At 39.3% G+C, this 19660-nt stretch overlaps 2 protein-coding genes across 2 annotated transcripts; one reads left to right on the plus strand and one right to left on the minus strand.

Moving 5' to 3' along the window:
• Positions 1–1634: 1634 nt before the first annotated feature.
• On the minus strand, positions 1635–8569 carry ube2g1 (ubiquitin conjugating enzyme E2 G1). Its single transcript, XM_022746030.1, has 6 exons — positions 8354–8569; positions 6533–6635; positions 6282–6379; positions 5012–5190; positions 4646–4765; positions 1635–2897 (listed from the first exon to the last, which is right to left on the minus strand). Exons 1-5 carry the CDS (start codon positions 8397–8399, stop codon positions 4679–4681), a joined length of 513 nt encoding a protein of 170 aa, XP_022601751.1. The 5' UTR covers positions 8400–8569; the 3' UTR covers positions 1635–2897; positions 4646–4678.
• Positions 8570–11060: 2491 nt separating this feature from the next.
• Positions 11061–17725, plus strand: LOC111222201 (protein spinster homolog 3-like). The gene is made up of 13 exons (XM_022745822.1): positions 11061–11173; positions 12217–12463; positions 12571–12636; positions 12989–13125; positions 13579–13730; positions 13893–13959; positions 14048–14190; positions 14561–14713; positions 14809–14998; positions 15879–15944; positions 16037–16135; positions 16234–16417; positions 17038–17725. Exons 2-13 carry the CDS (start codon positions 12238–12240, stop codon positions 17103–17105), a joined length of 1551 nt encoding a protein of 516 aa, XP_022601543.1. The 5' UTR covers positions 11061–11173; positions 12217–12237; the 3' UTR covers positions 17106–17725.
• The last annotated feature ends 1935 nt before the right edge of the window (positions 17726–19660 follow it).

The raw sequence follows: 19660 nt of genomic DNA on the forward strand, positions 1-19660 counted from the left end.
AACACTCGTTCATAGATTGTTTGTCACATGACCGGTCCAGAACTATTACAATGCTTCTTGCATTGAATAACTGTATCATTAGGTCTCGTTTTCTAAATGTATGCACGTGGTTTAATTCACCACAGCAGCACTTAAGTTGATAATTTTCTATACTAAAGGGTAAAAGGTGCTAACTTGAGGGATTTTCTTTGCCACCTGCAAAAAACAGAAATCCCGGGGGACAACGCATAGTCTCATATGATTTCATTGTGACTGTGAAAATATGGAGGATTGCCTTCACTGTCAACAGTTGAAAGACCCCAGGCCGTAGGTAGGTGTGTACAAACAGGTAAATGGCTTTAAAATCTATGTTGCCTTCAAGGGCTCCTCGTTAAATCCGAACTCAGCGATGAAAAGTCATACTAATGTACCAGGCATAGTCATACAGTAGAAGGGGACTCCACAGACACCAAACCACACTGTGATTTCAGCTCAAGTCCCCATATCTATACTGCAACAATACCAGTAAATGCAAAGATTGACTAATTTCTACAAGAGGCACTCTTACTTACCTGACACTCCCCATAAGACCTCTTGGAGTATGCAAGAGTTCATATTAAAATTAAGCCGCTGAGCTGGGTATGATCAGTCTGTTTTAATGGGGGCCACTTATGGCCCTGTGATATATGCCTGTGCATTGATAATAAATCAAATAGTAGGAGTACTATACATGTACAGCAAAAAACAAAAACTGGACAGCAACTAAGATAACAGTTGATCAAGTGAATATTCTCGCCCGAGTTATTTTAAAAAGTTGCGCATTTTGAGGATAAGGAAGATATGTATGATTCACCGCCATTTCAAGTTCTAGATTTTGCTAACTAGATTGTGAAAACTAATGTTTTCACTTGGCAAGAGCATTGTCTCCCAAATTTCTGCAGATACATCTATTTTATCAAAGTACTGTGCTGTCGAATTACAGCTCCTATTATTTGTCATGTTCAGATAGTCCTGCTCACCTCACAAAGTTCATTTTGCATTTGTTTTATTTTGGAGCACTTACTTTAGGAGATAGTGAATGAAATAAAACAGGAAAACAACATGAGATTCGGTCTGTGTGACAATTAAAAAAATCTAAAACTCTCCTGGTTGACAGTGCCATGCTTGTGGAGAGGCAAGAGTGCAAAGGAGAAAGCATTATTTTTAGCTGTGTGGCTGTCATTAGTGACATTGGATTCATTTAGTGACTCCAACCCTGAAGGAAGTAAAAAATCTGTTAATGAGAAAGCAATTGTTGACTGAGAGAGTTCATAAAAGATGAGAGAGAAAAGGAAGCTACATATTCTTGGCACAACCCCCTAAATCCATTCTAAACTAGTCATGCAAAGAACATTATATCATAATATATAATCTGGAGAGTAATCTTTCTGAGCAAACATGATGGCATTAAAGTTTAAACTCAGAAAATACTAGATTATAGACTGTCTAAATATATGTAATATTCAGTGAACATTTTGTTTGAAATACTGGAAAATAAGCCAGGTGAGAAGTCCATTTTACAACGTGTTGTTTGTGTTCATAAAAGGGTGCTGTTGTCATTGGCATGTAATTCATGTTGTGTCCAAAACACCGCCTGAATTAAATACACAAGTAAATATTGAAAAAAAGTCATATTTTAGAAGAACTCACTACAGGTAACAGGTTTCATAACATGAAAAATATACATCAGTATTTTGTCTTTGTACATTAGGCAAAACTGCAATAGTTCAGTGAGCAGAATAATCATGAAAATGTGGATCAGGGCAGAGCGTGACAAAACAAAATGGGCACACATACTGTATTCACAAACACTCAAACATAATCCCAGAAACATTCAGCAAAAACAAACCAAATAAAAAGGAGGATAAAGCATGCATAACAATTCCTACCGAGGACAACACAGACAAGGAAAAGAGAGGCTGCTAAAATAACAGAATACTGGAGAATAGGACCTCAAACTGTATCAGGATATCAAAAATTAACGTGTACACTTCATACTATGGGAGTTATTGCTACACCAAATTGTTACCAATTATCTAATGATACAGATTCCCTGTGTACTGGCTATTAAGTAAATTCATACATAGGTGGTACACAATTTCTCCATCTTTTCTCAATGTTTTAAAACACTTGTTCAATGCAGGGTGAAGTGGCCAAGCATTTTATTAGGAGGCACTTTTGAAAAAAGATAAACAAAATTTAGCATGCACAAAAATTAAGGGGTATGTTGCTTTTCTCGTGTCAACTGAGCAGGATGGTAAGACTTACAACAGTTGAAGAAAAACAAAATCATTCAGGTACGATGTTGAGTTCTGAGAGTGTTAAAGAACCCATGAGAACAGCTTTGTATTCTAATATGGAAAAACCCTTCATCAGTCACATCATTCGTGTCTCACTTGAATCAATCAAGCTCTTCTTAGGTGACATTCCTCCAACAGCATCACAATTCTCTCTATTTAAGACATCCTGATAAAACAATCTGAAGAGAACTAATACATGCTGGAGTTGAGAGAGGGAAGGTGGAGAAAAAATAAATCTATCTGTACCAGCGCTATCCATTTGGTCTAAGTGTCTTGATGGATGGAAAGGGTGCTTATATATTATCCGGTTAAGTCTGTGCTATATACATGTCTTTACAATATCTTCCTGAATGTTGAAGCAGTTCATAGACTTGAAAAATGTTTTATCATCTTCTGGGTTTGTTTGTTTTTTTTTTTTTTGAGTTGGCACTTGCTTGGCGGTTTTCTGTCAGCCTTGGTAGTCACTGTTATGTTCTATTGCAGCCTACAGTAGCCAGTCTGTTCCTGCCAAAATAAAGGACAAGCCTGGCGGGTGGAAGAGTGCAGGAAACAGTGCCATGTTGATTTTCAATTGGAGACCTGTGGGAAAGCACACAACAAACAACAGAAAAATTTGTTAGGAATTAGCAAGACCAATAACACAAGTCATAACATTAACAGGCACAAATAATGAGTTATAAAACGGGCAGCAAAAGATCTGCAGCATGTTATACCGTCTGGATGTGTACAATTCAAACCTAAGATGTTAAGTCTATATTCTTTGTTACTTTTAAACTAGTCAATCTGACACTTGTTGAGTTGCACCAGAGATGACAAAGTGTAAGATGATTCATACAACCCCTTTTATTTGAGAGGCCAGTTACACTGTGACTAAATTAATTTCCTCACCGAAATTAAGTGAATGCCACCAAACTTAATCGATTCAACAGAAGAAACAAAGGACATAAACTGACAAATCAGAAACATCAAAGATTAGTATGTTATGCAGGCGTCCTGGTGTTAAAATTGATCACCATTCCCACACACAAATCTACAGTACAAAGGATGAAACCGATTACAACACCTGCCTGCCTTTTATAACTGTGAAGCTGATTATGTAAAAACTCTAAAACAGAGTCAGGTTTTATTTGAACTTAATGGTTGTTGTAATACTAGTTTATGGAAGTAGGGAGGCTGAAAGGGCGCGTTACGTTACCTTATGAGCGAGAGAGAAAGAGGAGTGACCAAAAAAAGCGAGTGTGTCCCGTTTCGCTGCCTCTCTCCCTCATTGACTCCAGAAGTTCTATTTACCGCCATAAAAAAACAGCGGGATCAGAAACTGAACTAAATGACATGTTCGGTCTGTCTATCTCCTCCACTCCTAAATCATAGCAGCTCCTTCACACAACGAGCAGGGTCATTACAATCAGCTGATCGGACTGTGTGTGCCTGTTGCAAGCGTCAGTTATACACGGTTATTATATATGTGAAAATGTGGCAGGCAAATTATATTTAGTATTAATTTAAAAGTAGAAACAATAAGTCACTACATTCATGAGAAAACAAGTCAAATATCATCTTGACGTTTGCAAAGGCACGAGCAATCGGCAATAGTTCTAATGATCCTCGATCACCGATGTCATCGTCCATCGACAGAACCCTAACTGACGCAGTGACCAGCAGCAGCCAGGTGAGAACCATTCGCAATCACCTTGATTCCAACAGAATGACAGAAATGTTAACAGCTCCACACAACTATGGAAAGGAAATTTAAACAAAAGGGAGTAAAGCTGATCATTGTGGCCGCTGGCTTCCCGAATTCTCTATGACGTCTTAAAGTTACTGGAACATAAAAAAGAAGAGAGACATTTGGGAACAAATTGCCAACAGTGTTGGTGTGTCTAGCAGCCATTGATAACTCAAAAAACAACTGTCTGGTCGGAGCAGAGGACTACTTATTGTAACCATATGTCTGAGCGCACCGTAATTCAGTCTAATACAACAGAATTCTACCTTCATGAGGGTTGTAATGTCAGTTTTTGTTTAAACTCCTTTAGAGTGTGTTTCTATTATTTTGTCCACACGATTTATATTAGAGGGTAGGTTAACCAAAACACCTTTTAGTATAATGCAGAAAAATTGAACAGCACCAAAGACTGCAGCCACCAAAATGACCAGAAAATCTAAAACAACAAAAAACCGAACATTAGAACCTTCATGAAGATGGAGTGTAGTTTACACTTAAACAACAACACATTTTTACTTGAATACCTGTTGAACTAGGCAGCCATTTCTTAACAGCTTAAGTTAGTTGTGATTCATAAACTTAAGGGTCGAAGAATACTTACCCTGAAAACATGAAGCTAGATTCTTGCTAAATATCACTCAAACGCAGTCTCTTGGCTTTTTCGTACACAACGGGCAACTTTCCTTTTAAATGCTCCGTGTCTGTCCTCCCTCCACTCTTTCTGCAGAGAGAAAAAAAAAGGTAAAGTCAATTCAATTTCTTAAGTTTTATATCTTTCTAATGTATTGCACATCTCCTTTTCAAAATTATAATTGTAATATAATCAATAATTTATTCATTCACAAATAATGTATTTTTAATCATACATTTACTATTTAATGCCACCAAAAACATAATCATGCAAATTCTTGGATTTTACAGGCAAAAAACATTTCTAATCAACTTCTTTTTTAACATGTAAACTTACTGCAGCATCCACATTGGCTGGTGAGTCACCATTTGGGTCTGCCAGCATAGAGATAACACTAATCATGATGGTTTCCACTGTGTGGATAGGCAGCCAGCGCTCCTCTGGTTTCTCATAGCCATACTTGTCCTCCCCAGGCTCGTGCAAAATAGAAATACATACATCTCCATTCTTGTCAACTGGAAAAAAACATGTAGTACACAAATTATGAGCAGAAAATGCTATTGCTGTTCCTGTGATGTAATGGGTGTTAATGTTTGTTTTGAATGTTGATTTACATATGAAATGTAACCAATTAACTACAGAACTAATTAATGATATTGTTTATGGATAGTGCCTATGAGAACTATCTGTCTCCACACTGAGCCAATGTTTAGCAGGTGCATCTTTGGGAGCAGTTACAGTCCTGTGCCTAAAGTATGTGGATGGGTCTGTGTCAAATTTGCACATCTGCATAGTCCAATTCTTCCCCATTCTTCCTTGCAAACTACTTAAGTTCTGTTAAATAAAGTGGGGACAGTGCATGAAGAGTAGTATTCAAGTCCTACCACAAACAGTGTGTCAATCCATACCTACAGAACTTAATTTGAATTTAATAACTTTATAAAGCTAAAAACATGCAAATAATCACTCATGTTAATACTAGTTTCCAAGAAAATAGTAAATCAAAACCCAACGAGTACAAACACTAAAAGAGTGCAATGCCATTTCATAGCAGTGTTTATACTGCACTAAAAAACATTTTTGCAAAAATGGTAAAATGCATTTGTGAGGTAAAATACTATAACATGATTTGTAACACATTATTAAGATATTACGAGGAATAGTGACTAAAATATAATTTACATCCAGCCTAAAGCTACTCAGTTTTCTCCAAAGTGACAGTGGTGTATTTCAGTTTATTTTTGTTACTTCAACTGCATTTCTCAGCAGTTAAAAAATGAAACCCTTATTCAACAATTTGTCCGTCCGAAGTTCACTCTGGTAGACTCTTGCTGACCTTGCTGTGGACAAGCATTCAACTGAATGTTTCTTTAATTTAAAAAAGGCAGCTGAAGATAATGACCTAATGCAATGAATGGGTATGGAATGAATGTAATGAATGAATTGCATGTTAATAGTCCTTGGTATTAATACATGTACAATCCACAACATTTCGAAAACTGAACACTATGATCTCCTTGAAAGAGATGGAACCTCCACTTTCTCAAACAGGGCTTACTACAGACAAAGTTAAATATCACTGACGGTGCGGTACACATGAACCTACCATTAGGGTGCCAAATATCTGTGATAAATTTCATTTTAGGTGGCCTGAGAGGGTAATCTTTGGGAAATGTCAGATGAGCTTTAAACACACCACCTTCACTGTGAACAAAAAAGATCAAAGAGAAAAATCAATATAATAGGTAAATATGTTTCAAAACATCCAACGCAATAGAGGTAATAAGATTTGTTTAGAGCACAAAATAATACCAAATGTTTCATACTATATCCTAAACATAAGAGTGATAGACTTACTACAGTGTGTCTGGAGGCCCAATGATAAGGACTTCCCATCTGTAGAGATCATTATCCTCGATCAGACCTGCTGAAAATCCCTCCACTGGGTTTTTGTTCAGCTCTAGATATAAAAACAAATGCCAAAGAAGTTAAATTGCCATAGGCTCATATCATAGTGCCTATAATATATTACATGTGCTGATGATGTGATTTTCTGGAGACTGCTGAGGAGACCACATAGGCCTTTTTGGCAAAACACTGAAGATAAAAGTTTGTCAGCACACTTCCTACATATTTCATTCAATGTTCATTAGCTTTGATATGTAAAATATTTGGAGGATCCCTGGGGTTCATTTATTCAAGTTACTAATTTTGTGACATTCAGTATGCACATATCAACTCCAAACAATCTTGCAAAATATGGAAGTGACCAACAACAGTTAGCACTTCAGCAACAATTTACATAGCCATAACTCAGTGTTATGAGTTAAAAATTCTGTACAGTAATAAATGAAAATATCAAAATCTGAATAACTGTCTTATCACTGTGCAATCTGATGCAGATCTGATTTAAGAAAATTATAAACATCTAAATTTTTCTATTTGTTTATTGTGCAGCCTTGGCAGAGGTACTCTTTCTGTTCTCTGACTGCTTTCAAGTTATGTATTATTCTGCCTTTCTGCACATTTACAGCCATTTAGTTGCCTTTATGTTTAGTTGCCTTTATGTCACAAGTGAAGGTGTACACTTTTAGGCAATTACTTTATGGTTTTTAATCATTGCATGTGTACAACAACGAACGTACATAATTGACAACATTTGGCAACTCCTAATTTAATTTTTCAAGCTCTACAATAGGTCCAAGTATGTATAAGAAGGCAATGAAATACTAACGGTACTTTAAAATTTCTGGCATTAGGTTAAGGTACCTCATTTCAATCGAATGTCACTGAAAAATATTAAGGTGCAAGATAATTACTCATCACTATGGAGGCAAAAACAGGAAAACAATAAAGAAGCACATTATGTCCCTGACAGTTTGCATATGGATTTTGCAATCTTAACCAAAATCTGAGATGTAACGTTACGGCTACCAGCCCAAAACCTTATACGATGTCTGTCCGACTCAGCTGTTTTCAGAAAGTGGGTTATATTAGGGCAGCAAAATTTAATTCGCAGCTGACTCTGTTAAAATAGCGAATAGAGGTAATGCGAGATTAACGTTAGCTTGTTAGCTTGGCGTGTTGATGCTAACAACAGTGACAGCAGCTAACGTTAGCATACAGATGTAGCGAGTTTGCTAAATATGTTGACAATTCAACATGGTTAGCAAGACAAAACTGGCCAACTAGTGAAACGTTTATTGGATTTATGCATAAAACAGTGACTGCCATCATGCTATTCGCATAACTGGTAAACCCCATATATAAAAAAATACAAAAGACCACTTGTCATGTCGTTTAAGATACATGTAAACACATCGAGTCAATCGAGACAGCTAGAGGCTAACGTTAGGCTAACTGCTTTTAGCTAACCCGAAAGTCGTTGGGACTTCTGACAGCGGCTTTCAACTAAAATCAAGTGTACAAAGTCGAAACAAACGTCTAAGTGAGTTGGTCTCCCAGCACAGTGAATGCGTTTATTTGTCAAGAGAGTAATGTGTTTGTCGATATCCACTGCTATAACCTCCATGCAGTTTATTTTTCATGGGACCTTAACGTTAGTGTGGAAGGTTCAAGAAAACAGTTTGCGCCAGCACCATCATTTGAATCACAGCTAACGGCAGGGTTCATCGTTAGCACGACAGCCAGCATCATTTCACACCAAGGTTTATTTACCTGCAAGCTGTCTCCTGAGTAACAGCGCTGATTGAGGCTCTGTCATAGTTTAGCGAATGTAATGCAGCTATATTCAATGGCAATATTTCGAGGTAAATGCGTTAATTTCACGTTCACCAAACAGTACTCCGTCCCCTCTATTTTCCGTTTAGCATTATCTTCATTCTTCTTCTTCTCCTGGTACTGCTGCTGCTGCTGCTGCTGCTGCTGTGCTGATTCTTCTTCTTCTTCGATGGTGTTTAACGGCAGCTGGCATCCAAGTAGTTGTCTTACTGCCATCTTTCGACATCACTCAGTACTGCTACTGTTTCTTCTTCGTTCAGCTTTTACAGCAGCAGACATCCATATTGATGACTTACTGCCATCTTCTGGATATACCCTCGACTGCAATCTTCTCTAGATTTACTGCAACAATCATATCCCCTTTACAAAATAAATAAATGAAGAAAATAAAGTAAAATAAAAAATAAACTTCTACCTTGTCCACAACCTCTTTAGTTTGTGAACAGACCCCCCATATATCTAAAGCCCAACATAGCCTACATATGCTAATGTCAAATATTAAACATAGGAATGTTGCATCTGACTATCTGCAAGATTAAGCAAAGACTGGATGATATGTTGTACCAGGGGTGACCACTCTATGGTGATTACCAGGAAGCTACTTTTCTCAAATAGGAATAGATTGTGTAATCTTTAAAGAATTTACTCAATTGATGTATTTCAAAATACATACTAAAAGTCACTGGGTTAACTTTATCCAGTATCAATGGGTTGTTGCGATCCAGTGATTTCAAGTACGAAGTTCAAATAATTTCATGGTATTTCTTGTGACAAAGTATGGTAAGTCCCTGTATGTGTTAAATAAGAAATTAGTGAAGTCCAGGTGTCTTGCCAGATTAGCCACTTGTACCCTCTGTTCACAGAGGGCTCAGCTACACATTGGATCTATGAGAAGGAAAAATTGGATCTATATCCTTTTTCTGTAGAACATGAAAATAATATTTCTGAAGAAGCTTGTCCCATTGATGTCTTGACTGTCATTTACACCGCAACCCTGAAAATCTTGTCATACTTGTATAGTAGTATTTGCTGCTGCGCAATAATTTCTACATGAATTCACTAAACTAACGGGGCAAAACGCACTCTGAAAGGCTATAGCCATACGTTAAGACTGAAGCCCTTAATGAAAACTTTCTGCAGCAGACACTAGATGGAAGCAACTGACAGGATCCTAAGAGCCCCTAACAGAATCATAACACGATTTACTTTCCTGTTACAAAATTTACTTATTACTTACTGTTACCAGTAGTACATCTACAACTGGCAATGATAATACAAATAATGGGGAAAAAATCACCACAGTACCAATGAAAGCATAAACTGTTGGAAAGGCAAAATAGATAAATGAACAAAAGAACAAACAAATAATTTTTTTTTAAAAAGCCTCACACATTTTTCCTCTTCATCTCTTACAGTATGATGTTGACGGCTCTATTTAACACTAACACTTTGGTCACTTCTTCATAAATGTGAGAAATAATCATCCCATCTGACACCGTGCTCTCACTTGTGTCACAAGTGAAGGAGGAAGTTGATGGGAGTGAACATTTACTGTCGAGAAGTGATCACACATGTAGGCGTGTTGGTGGCTGATGAGCCTGTACATGTATGTCTCTGCTGTTTGTCACAGAGTCTGTCATGTTTGATCTACTGAGGCCAGAAAGCCTCTGAACTGGCTGAAACAGCTGACCCTGCAACTATGCTGAAGTCAATATGACTGCACCAGTTAACTAGGGATGTTTACCATATCACTGAAACAAGAATTTAAGTTTTATGGCAATAAGCTTGGTGATTTTACGTTAGGCCCCCAAGAGACCTCTGTGATCCCTTTGTGAGTGAGTCTCCAAAGCAGAGTGTAAGATGAACGTTTTTCTGGTATTCTGTCAGTTTATGAGGATAAAAGTAAAAAAAATATATAAATGAACTGTAAGGAATGATCATTGTGGTTGTTTGTGTGCACAAAAATATGTAGGTGAAAATCTTTCATGTTGCAGATTAACATCACTTCATGGTCTCTTCTGAGCAAGTTGAAGACAAATATTTTCCATGGATGAGAAGGTGATCCAGCTTTTTACCGTCCGAATTTCACTTGACTGCCATGGGATAAAGGCTGTTGAGCTTTTTCATACGCTTACATTTTTATAAGATGTAACATCAAACAGAACATCAATAACCAGCGCTGTGCAACAAGCTTCAGACCACAGATATTAGAGGAAACAATAATAGTTTTGTTTTTTTTCGGGTTTCTAAGGGGCTGCCTCACTTAAGCTTTCTCACCCCTCACCCGTAATTCAAATGCATTCTAGGCCACATATTTCTTAGAATTTGAAGACAAACATTTTAAAAGTAGAGGTCACAGGTTATTTTGGGTGATGAGCAGCACCGGTTTTCATTCTTATGCTGTGTGAGATTTGTGCATAAAGCTGTTAAAAGTTATTTAAGAATCAGACCTGTAGCATGTAATGTTATCTAACATAAAGAATGAAAAAACAAAAACAAAATGAAGACAAGAGAAAAACTGAAAATGATATTTGGCTTGTTTACAGCATTGCGTCACAGTGGAGATCTGTGTGAAAGCATATGACCAACCCAGAGTGGGCTGGTCCCTTCACTAACTTAATATCTCTAGTGGCATGTTAGAGCTCAGGCCCCTTCTTCAGTCGTCAGACACACACTGAGAACCACACCGTCCTCTAAAACATGCAAATATGGACTTAACTGAGAAGACTATATAAACAAGACATCATCAACAACTAGGTGAGGTGATTTTTGATCTAAATTTGAATTTGTGTATAGGCAGTTTTAGTAGCTGAAGGGTTACACCTTGATATGACTGCAACAACTGTATAAGTGTCAGTGTGTGGGATAAAAAGAGCAAGGTCTTAGGTTCTTGCAGCCAAAGCTTTAATAGTGCAGCTGTGTTGTACTTTGTTGTTTAGAGAAAAGATTTTACGCACAACAATCTCATTGTTGTCAGAGCAGAAAGCATGGTGACTTTTCTGTAAGTACGCTGTTCCTGTCAGTCTGCACAAAAGAAAACAAATGATTTTACAATATTATGTCTTTTAGATTTCTTATCTTGTTACTCTATGATCTGACGAAATAGGCTTTTTTTATACAGTGTTTTTTAGCTCAGTATTTTTTAGGAATGTACATCGTACACCCACAGACTTGCCTCATTTCCTTAAATCTATAAAGGGCTCTGAACCCTCTTGCATTATCACCCAGCGACTGTCCACTGCGCGGTTAAAACTAATTTTGTAAGAAACATGAAATAACTGTAAAAATCTTCAGAAAATCTTCCTTCTCCTTTTTTCTGTTTTTGTTTTACCATTTTGACATAGTTGCAACAATTTGTTCTTACACCGTTATGTAACTGCCTTTTGTGTCATAAAGACTATTTCTAAAGTGTTTCCAAACATTAACTGTTTTCCGCCAAACTAGATTAGTTGTGGCGCGCGCGACTTCAAAAGCAACACTTAAGAAATGAACTGCACTTCTCACCGCATGGCATTCGGTTGAAAAATGCACAACAGGAGAGAGAGAGTCACTTATCTACTATGATGTGATTAGACTTTAATTTAAAGTTGAATGCAAGAGGGGCTGTACTTTGTATCCAGAACATGTATTTCCCCCTCTCAGTATACAATATAACTCAGTCCTGTCACTGAGCTTTATTGAGTTTTCTAATAAGACTTGTTTCCAAACTACTGTGCACACAGTACAACATTATTGTCTTTGGTGAGAATGCGGAGGGTAAATGATTTCTCTAAACTGGGTCATACATTCTTCATTTCCAGGTGAAGAAAGAGCTGCTCACTATGAACGCAGAGGAAGCAGTGACGTCCCCCCAGGACGGGCCGACGCCTCGGTGGAGCCTGGGCTCCAGCTCTGGGCTGCATTATGGCTCCTTTGCAAACAGCCTTGCATCCCTTACACCGATGGCTGTGGAAAAACCAGCCATATCACCTAGACGTGCCCATTTAGCCGTAGCTGTGCTCTGCTATGTCAACTTGCTCAACTACATGGAACGGTACACAATAGCAGGTTAGGAGATCTTCTTGTGTACACATGACAACACTAGCTGTCAAAAAACACTGCACTGCCGCTAATTTGTTGGGGCTTACACATACATTGTTTTTGTTGTCATTTAGGTGTCCTCTCCAACATTCAGAGATTCTTTGATATAAGAGACAGTACGGCTGGACTTCTGCAAACAGGTATAATGATGCATCTCCTTGACGGACACACTCACACATCATCACGCCTTTGACAGATTAATGTTTGAAACACATATTTTCAAGGTTCCTATTTCACCCTGCATTACTTAAGATTGAATAAGGCAACTGGTGCTGCAAGTGAATTGCAGAGCACTGTTGCTTATTGCAAGACTTGTGTTGCACATTGTGGTTCTAACTTAGAGATCTTTGCTTTGATACCTATGATGTTATTGACAATATTCTTACAGGAATTTTATTTTGAAAAGTTTCACGAGCGGGGGGTTTCCTTCATTGAATGAGTCAGCTTATCACATCATGAAGAAGGAATTAACTTTTGTTCATGCACTTACAGTTTTCATCTGCAGTTTCTTGCTTTTGGCCCCTCTCTTTGGTTACCTTGGGGACCGCTACAACCGGAAATACATCATGATTGGTGGTTTGAGTGTGTGGCTAGTGACTGCAGCCGGCAGCTCTCTTGTGACTGAGTCGGTAAGTGAGAAACAGATGAGTTCACATATAAACTTTACAACAAATAAGAAGCAACGAGGTCACAGGATGTTTTTGCTCTTATTAGTTTTTCTTCCTCTATTATACAAAGTCATTCGTGAAATAGAAATGAATGAACTGAATTTCAGTGCAATGAGTATGAGATGGTCAGTTACCCTCGGGGGCTACAAACATGCAAAGCTAATGTCAATAGATGCTTAAACAACATCTAAATAAATGTCAAACATTGTTGTAGATGTGTTTAGTGTACAACATGGACCTCAACATGAAAGTCAATATTCAGAAATTTCTCTTGGAATGAAATTAGTATTGTATTAATTGTGCTGTTATTGGCTGTAAGAATGGTGGATGTCAAACTGTGAGAAGATCCTTGTGGTTTATGTGACTGAACTATGGTGAAATGCTTCCCCCCCGCCGCTCTCTTGATCTCTTCAGTACTTCTGGCTTCTGGTGCTGTTGCGAGCCCTGGTCGGGATAGGAGAGGCCAGCTATTCCACCATTGCTCCCACCATCATCGGTGACCTCTTTACCGGTGGTCAACGGAGCATCATGATCTGCGTCTTCTACATCTTTATCCCAGTTGGAAGGTTAGAAACAAACTCAATCTAGATCCACGATGATTGTGTGTGTATGATTGATGATCTTTTAAACAGTTCAAAGTAAAATCAACACGTAAAAAGATTGTATTGTTAAGCTTGTTGATGTCATTGTGATCAGTCAGATGGTTTCTCCGTTGTGTGTCTTTTCAGTGGTCTTGGATACATCGTGGGGGCCGGGTGTGCGAACCTCACAGGGGACTGGCGCTGGGCTCTCAGGGTGAGAACGTTTTTTCATTATCAGCAACGTCAGTGTTCATTGACAGAAATAGAGTGATAGGTATCTTAACATGTCTCTGTGTTATCAGATCACTCCCATTTTGGGTCTTGTGGGACTTTTCTTGTTGGTTTTCTTATGTCCTAACCCAGCCAGAGGTGCTGCAGAAACCCATGGACAGGGAGTGGCAGAGCAGACCTCGTACAAGGAGGACGTCAAGTATCTTCTGAAAAAGTAGGACATGGAACAGAACACACACCAGCATATCAGCTCTTATTCATTTTTCACATAAACACATAAAAACAAACATTTCTGATTATGAAATTTGGTTATTGAAGGCTTGTGAGCAGGCTGTGTACTGAGCGGGACGTAGAGCAGGAAAAATAAACTTGTTCTCGCTCTCTGGTGGACATACTATGTAATAGCTTCACGGTTTTTAAAAAATATCAAGTTTCTTTAGTGCAAAATTTTGTTAAATATGCTGTATACCAATATATCTATTCTAACTAATACTGCAGTACTTTAGCACATTAGTCCCTAAACTCTACTGAGCCATGATTTTTGATTGATATTTACACATCTTGTTGTGTCACTCTGACTCTAGTAAAAGTTATGTGTGGTCCTCATTCGGAGTTACGGCCATGGCCTTCCTCACCGGAGCCCTGGCTTTCTGGATGCCTACGTTTCTGTCCAGAGCTCAGGTCACTCAGGGGATCCGACCACCGTGCACCAAGGAGCCTTGTGATCCTACAGACAGGTGCAGCATGACCTTTGACCTCTATCATTTACTTCATTTCCCTCAAAATCGCCACAGAGTTTTAACAACGCTGTCTGCTTCTGCTCCCTGTGCAGTTATATCTTCGGTGCTGTGACAGTGGTGACGGGCATTCTGGGAGCGAGTCTCGGCACTGGTTTATCAAGATGGTTAAGGAACAAGGTGTCAAATGCGGACCCGCTCATCTGTGCTGTAGGCATGCTGGGATCGGCCCCGTGCCTCTTTATCACCATATTCGTGGCATCAGAAAGCATTCCAGCCACTTACGTAAGAGACAAGCTTCCGTCTGTTGGTTTCCTCTGGTGAAATGAAAGTATAGCTCAGCTGCTTCAGTCCAGACTGAAATATGTCAACAGCTACTGGGCGGATCATCATGAAATTTCGTACTCACATGTTGCTGATGTTGATAATCCTGTTGGCTTTATCTTGAGTGCCACCATGAGTTTCACATTTTTGGTTTTTAGTGAACTGCTTCAGTGATCCCTTAACTTTCCATCTAGTGCTCACCTCAAAGCACTCCAAGTGCTGATATACAACCTCACACTTAGTCTTGCGTTACTCAGGGGTTTTAGAGTATGAGATCCTAATGTGGCTCCACCTAAATGACAGATGTAACAAACCTGCCATCAAATGAGTTAATCTACATTAAATGCTTATAGAATGTATTCCAGTTAGTCTTGTTTTAAACTAAGGATTATCTGAGTGTGTCACAGTTTCTACTTTACATTATGGGAGTAGAAAAAAAATCAAAGTCAGAACTTCCCCTAACTGTGGTGAAGAAACCACACAGCTGTAGACGCTCTGTATTTTTCCCAGCAGAGCTGTAGGTCCAGTAATGAGTGGTGTCTACACGAGCACAAGGACTAAACAGTCACCTCAAAGTTTTTCAGATGGATTTTCCTCAAATCCCCTGAACTTGATTATAAATTCTAACCGAGATGCACTTGAACTCTAAAATACTTTACAAAAAATGTGACAGCCATGGCATCTGCTGTGGATGTGTCACTCAGTACAGGCAATACAGCTCCAACGACATGTTGTAACAAGCTCATAAATAGTGTTTAATAATCAAAAAGTGTAGAACAAAAACCATTTCATTGATGCATTTGTCACTTGCTCACTGGGTGTCCCAACTGTCTCGTTTCAGGTATTCATTTTCTTAGGTGAATTATTGCTGTCACTGAACTGGGCTGTTCTCGCTGATATACTGCTGGTGAGTTCGAATGGTTTGTTTGGGAATAAAACGATAAAACGATCTGCTGAAACCTGAAGCTGACGGGTTGTTCTGTTACTTTTTTTTACCAGTATGTTGTCATACCAACCAGAAGGGCCACAGCTGAGGCCCTCCAGATTACGGTCTGTCATCTCCTGGGTGATGCTGGGAGTCCTTACTTAATAGGAACGGTGAGAGATAGTTCTACTTTCCCACATTTAACTTCCTTTTAACTTTACTGATTCATCATCTTTGTATCATTGAGCACAAATGCTGTTTCCACAAGTAGATCTCCGATGCTATACGCAAAGTTAAACCTGGAACCCATGCGTGGAGCTTCCGCAGTCTGAAGTACAGCCTCCTGGTCTGCCCGTCTGTGGGAATCGTGGGCGGACTGTTTTTCCTCATGACTTCCCTCTACATTACTGAAGACAGGAAGGCAGCTCAGGAATTGATTGCAGGAACTGGAAATGGTCAGTTACAGTCCTTTTATTCTCATCTGAACAACAAAACCCCAAAACTGGCCACATGGTCAAATCAATACACACTCTGAGAATGTTTAATTTTATATTTCCATCGAGGATTTCTGTGTGAAAGACACACAAGCACATGGTGAAGTCCTCTCCAATGTGTTGCTGAAGAACAGTCCTCCGTTCAGCAGGACAGCACACTTCTAATGCAGTTAAGAAGAAATTCCCCTTATCTGCACACATGCCCAAATGACACACTGGCAGCTCAGAGATAGAGATGGGCAAAAGCTAATAAAGACGACATTGTCTTTCTGACCTCATTCTCTCCATTCTGTTGGACTGTTAAATGTATGAGGCCGCTGCACCAACACAGCGTCTCAGTGGGCATCACCTCTGCAGATAAGAGCTGGTTTCTTCTTAACATGGTCCCACATACACTTCTCTGATCCTGGACCAATGTATGTGTGTGTGTGTGTGTTTATCAAGTCACATAGTTTTCATGTCATTCTAATGAGTGTTTCCTACTTTAATTTAAAACATGTTTTGTTTTTGTGTGTTTCTTCATGTGTGTGTGTGTGTGTGTGTGTGCGTGTGCGTATGTGTGTGTGTGTGTGTGTTAACAGAGGGTCCCCCACCTCAGCCGAATCCTGCACCTGAACCCTCCATGGAACTGAGCAACAGTAATAAGTAAAACTGGAGAAAAGCTGCCATGAATTAATTTATCTGTAAATATCTGAAGTTAAGTTAAAAACCACTGGTGTGGAGAAAAGGATGCCGCAGCTGATCCAAACGGGTCCTTTTCCGTCACTTTACAGCCGCACACTGATGACAGATGCAGAGAAAACTTGTTAATTCACACTGTCGGACCAGGAAATGCCTTTTTAAAAGTGTGTGTCTGTTCACTCAGGCTTATAATTGTATTTTATGCAATTGAAGTCGAGTCAGTTTTATTTATAGATCACAAAATCACAACTTTGCTTAAGCGCTGTACAATCTGTGCAGCAGATAAAACCCTGGAGAGCAAAAACTCACCTGTGAAAACTCAGGGGAAATAAAGAAAAAAGTGGAGACACTGACATTTAACAATAGGCCTAATAAAAAAGTCATAAGTTGTTTTTTTTATTGTAACACCTCAGTGTAATTTCACAGTGGAAGCAGGTTACATTATCATTACAATATTACCTCCCATTCAGGGGCACTGCGCAGTATACTTGAAAAGTAAATTCTTATATTTTCTGAATGGAAATGTTGTTTTTAACTTATCAATAAATTTGAGGCTTTTGTTTTGCTTGACAAACTGTAATAACTGTACACCCAGCTGTCTTTGTTGGATACATCAACACCAGAAACTCTACAAAAAAAGAAACAGGAAATGAGCTGACTCATCAAAAATCATCACAAGGGTAATGGGATTATACAGGTGCATTTGCCCATTACAGTCTGAAAAATACAGCTGAAGAAACCCTCAGGTTTCTGCATCAGCCTAACGAACAGCCCCGCCTCAAGGGAACTGCTTTGCTGACACCAGAATTTCAAAATGGCCAATGGAGTTCAATCCTGTGCGACCATCATCCACCTGTTTTTCTTTTCATAATGATGCTTTGTGAATTTTGCTGACACCCGTCAGTGCACATGAGGCCAGTTTGCGCTGCAGATTCTCCAGCTCAGTCAAGTTCATAAACCCCGGGCAGATTATGCTGAATTTGCCCCAAGTATCCACATTGAGGATAATCAGATTAACTTCTCCATCTATGATTGTCCATGGCCGGCATCCATGCAGCTGCTGCCTCCTTAATGAGGAGCAGAGGGGCCCCCGGCTGGGCCACAGCATATGCACATCATGGAGCTACGGATACACGACTTCCATTCTCTACTCTACAGTATTTACTATGACAGCGGCTGGAAAATCCATCATAATTCTGTGTTCGCTCCCCATCTCAGCGGTGCCACCCCGAACATGAGGCAAAGCTCTGACTGTATTTTGTGCTCAAAAAGAGTTTTTTTATATTGAACAAAAAAGTCTAGTCTTTCTATTTTCTCCATGTTTATTTATTCATTTATTTATTTTTTTGAGTGTGTCCACAAGATGGCGCAGCTGCCTCACTGTAAGAAAGGCTATCGGGAGGATCGGGTGACGGGGCCGTAACACGAGCACAGCACACACTGAAGTTAGCAGTTTTTCACTTCTGCACACGCATGACCCCAAAAATAACTCATTAACCATTTCTCCCAGACATTAGAGGGTCCCCTCGTAAAACTGACACGGCTGCCTCTCACAGCTGTCTGTGTGTTGTGTTGGCGTGTTCAACAACCATGCGAATGTCTGCCTTTGACATTTTGCTCTCCATTGGAGTGTTTACTTTGGATATTCACTGAACCCTAAACTGTGAGAGTGAGTCTGTGACCCCTGCCGAGTTCATGGAACACGATAGGTGGTGACCCTCGTCATCTTAAGCTCGGCTGCTCTTGTCAGAGACGATCACAGACCAGGCAAACGGGACATATTCACGTAGCCCAGTATGACAGCGGCCTGTCAATCCATGTCTAAACCGTTCAGACAGCTGTTGCAGAAGTGTCTAACATCCCCTGGCAAATCCTAACAGCTGCATGTCATTGCGTGTTGCCGTTGTTTTGTGCTGGAGTAAACCGCACAGGGAGGTCAGAGGTCATTGCTCTTGTCACTCTCAGGTACAAGGTCATGCAGTAATTGGGCTGCACTGTCATCATATCATTGATTAGTCTCAATAGCTGCTGCAGGAGACTGAAGTGGAATCTTGTAGCAGAATTCATTTGCTGATTCATGACATTCATTTTTTTGTCCAAATATTTCCCATAAAAGCTGAAGCTGTTGACTGAACTTGACATTGACAGATAGATGAAAGCTGCAGGTCAAGGACGCTGAGCCATTGTTAAGGGTTTCATTGCTTTATCGTGGAATTCACTGGTACTTCCTTTTGTTTTTGAACATCTCAGCCTTAAGTTGTAATTTTCCAGAAATGATGTGAATACTCAGTATGCTGAGGGAATAGACTGGGCAGCAGGACATGTATGTGGAATAACAAGCAAGCACACACGCACACTCAAAGGTATGTGGAAAACATTTTAGAGGTAACAGTTCAACCTGCAATTAAAACACAATAGGTATTGTGCACCATGTTTCTGAGCACTTTATCTGCATACCTCTCCGTTTCCCCTGTCGACCCTGGCTGCACAGGAAACTGTCACAATGGCTAATAAATTGTCCAG

Source organism: Seriola dumerili, unplaced genomic scaffold (genome assembly GCF_002260705.1).
Source record: "Seriola dumerili isolate Sdu_G_001 unplaced genomic scaffold, Sdu_1.0 BDQW01000091.1, whole genome shotgun sequence".
Lineage (NCBI taxonomy): Eukaryota > Metazoa > Chordata > Actinopteri > Carangiformes > Carangidae > Seriola > Seriola dumerili.

Bases quoted from the DNA above. Each gene is read 5' to 3' on its own strand.
- LOC111222201 (XM_022745822.1), top strand. From the start codon at position 12,238: ATGAACGCAGAGGAAGCAGTGACGTCCCCCCAGGACGGGCCGACGCCT. The intron at 12,464-12,570 runs GTTAGGAGATCT...GTTGTCATTTAG, and splicing joins GGAACGGTACACAATAGCAG to GTGTCCTCTCCAACATTCAG. The intron at 13,731-13,892 runs GTTAGAAACAAA...GTGTCTTTTCAG, and splicing joins ATCTTTATCCCAGTTGGAAG to TGGTCTTGGATACATCGTGG.
- ube2g1 (XM_022746030.1), bottom strand. From the start codon at position 8,399: ATGACAGAGCCTCAATCAGCGCTGTTACTCAGGAGACAGCTTGCAG. The intron at 6,636-8,353 runs GTAAATAAACCT...TTTTATATCTAG, and splicing joins ACTCAGGAGACAGCTTGCAG to AGCTGAACAAAAACCCAGTG. The intron at 5,191-6,281 runs GTAGGTTCATGT...GTTTTTTTCCAG, and splicing joins AGATATTTGGCACCCTAATG to TTGACAAGAATGGAGATGTA.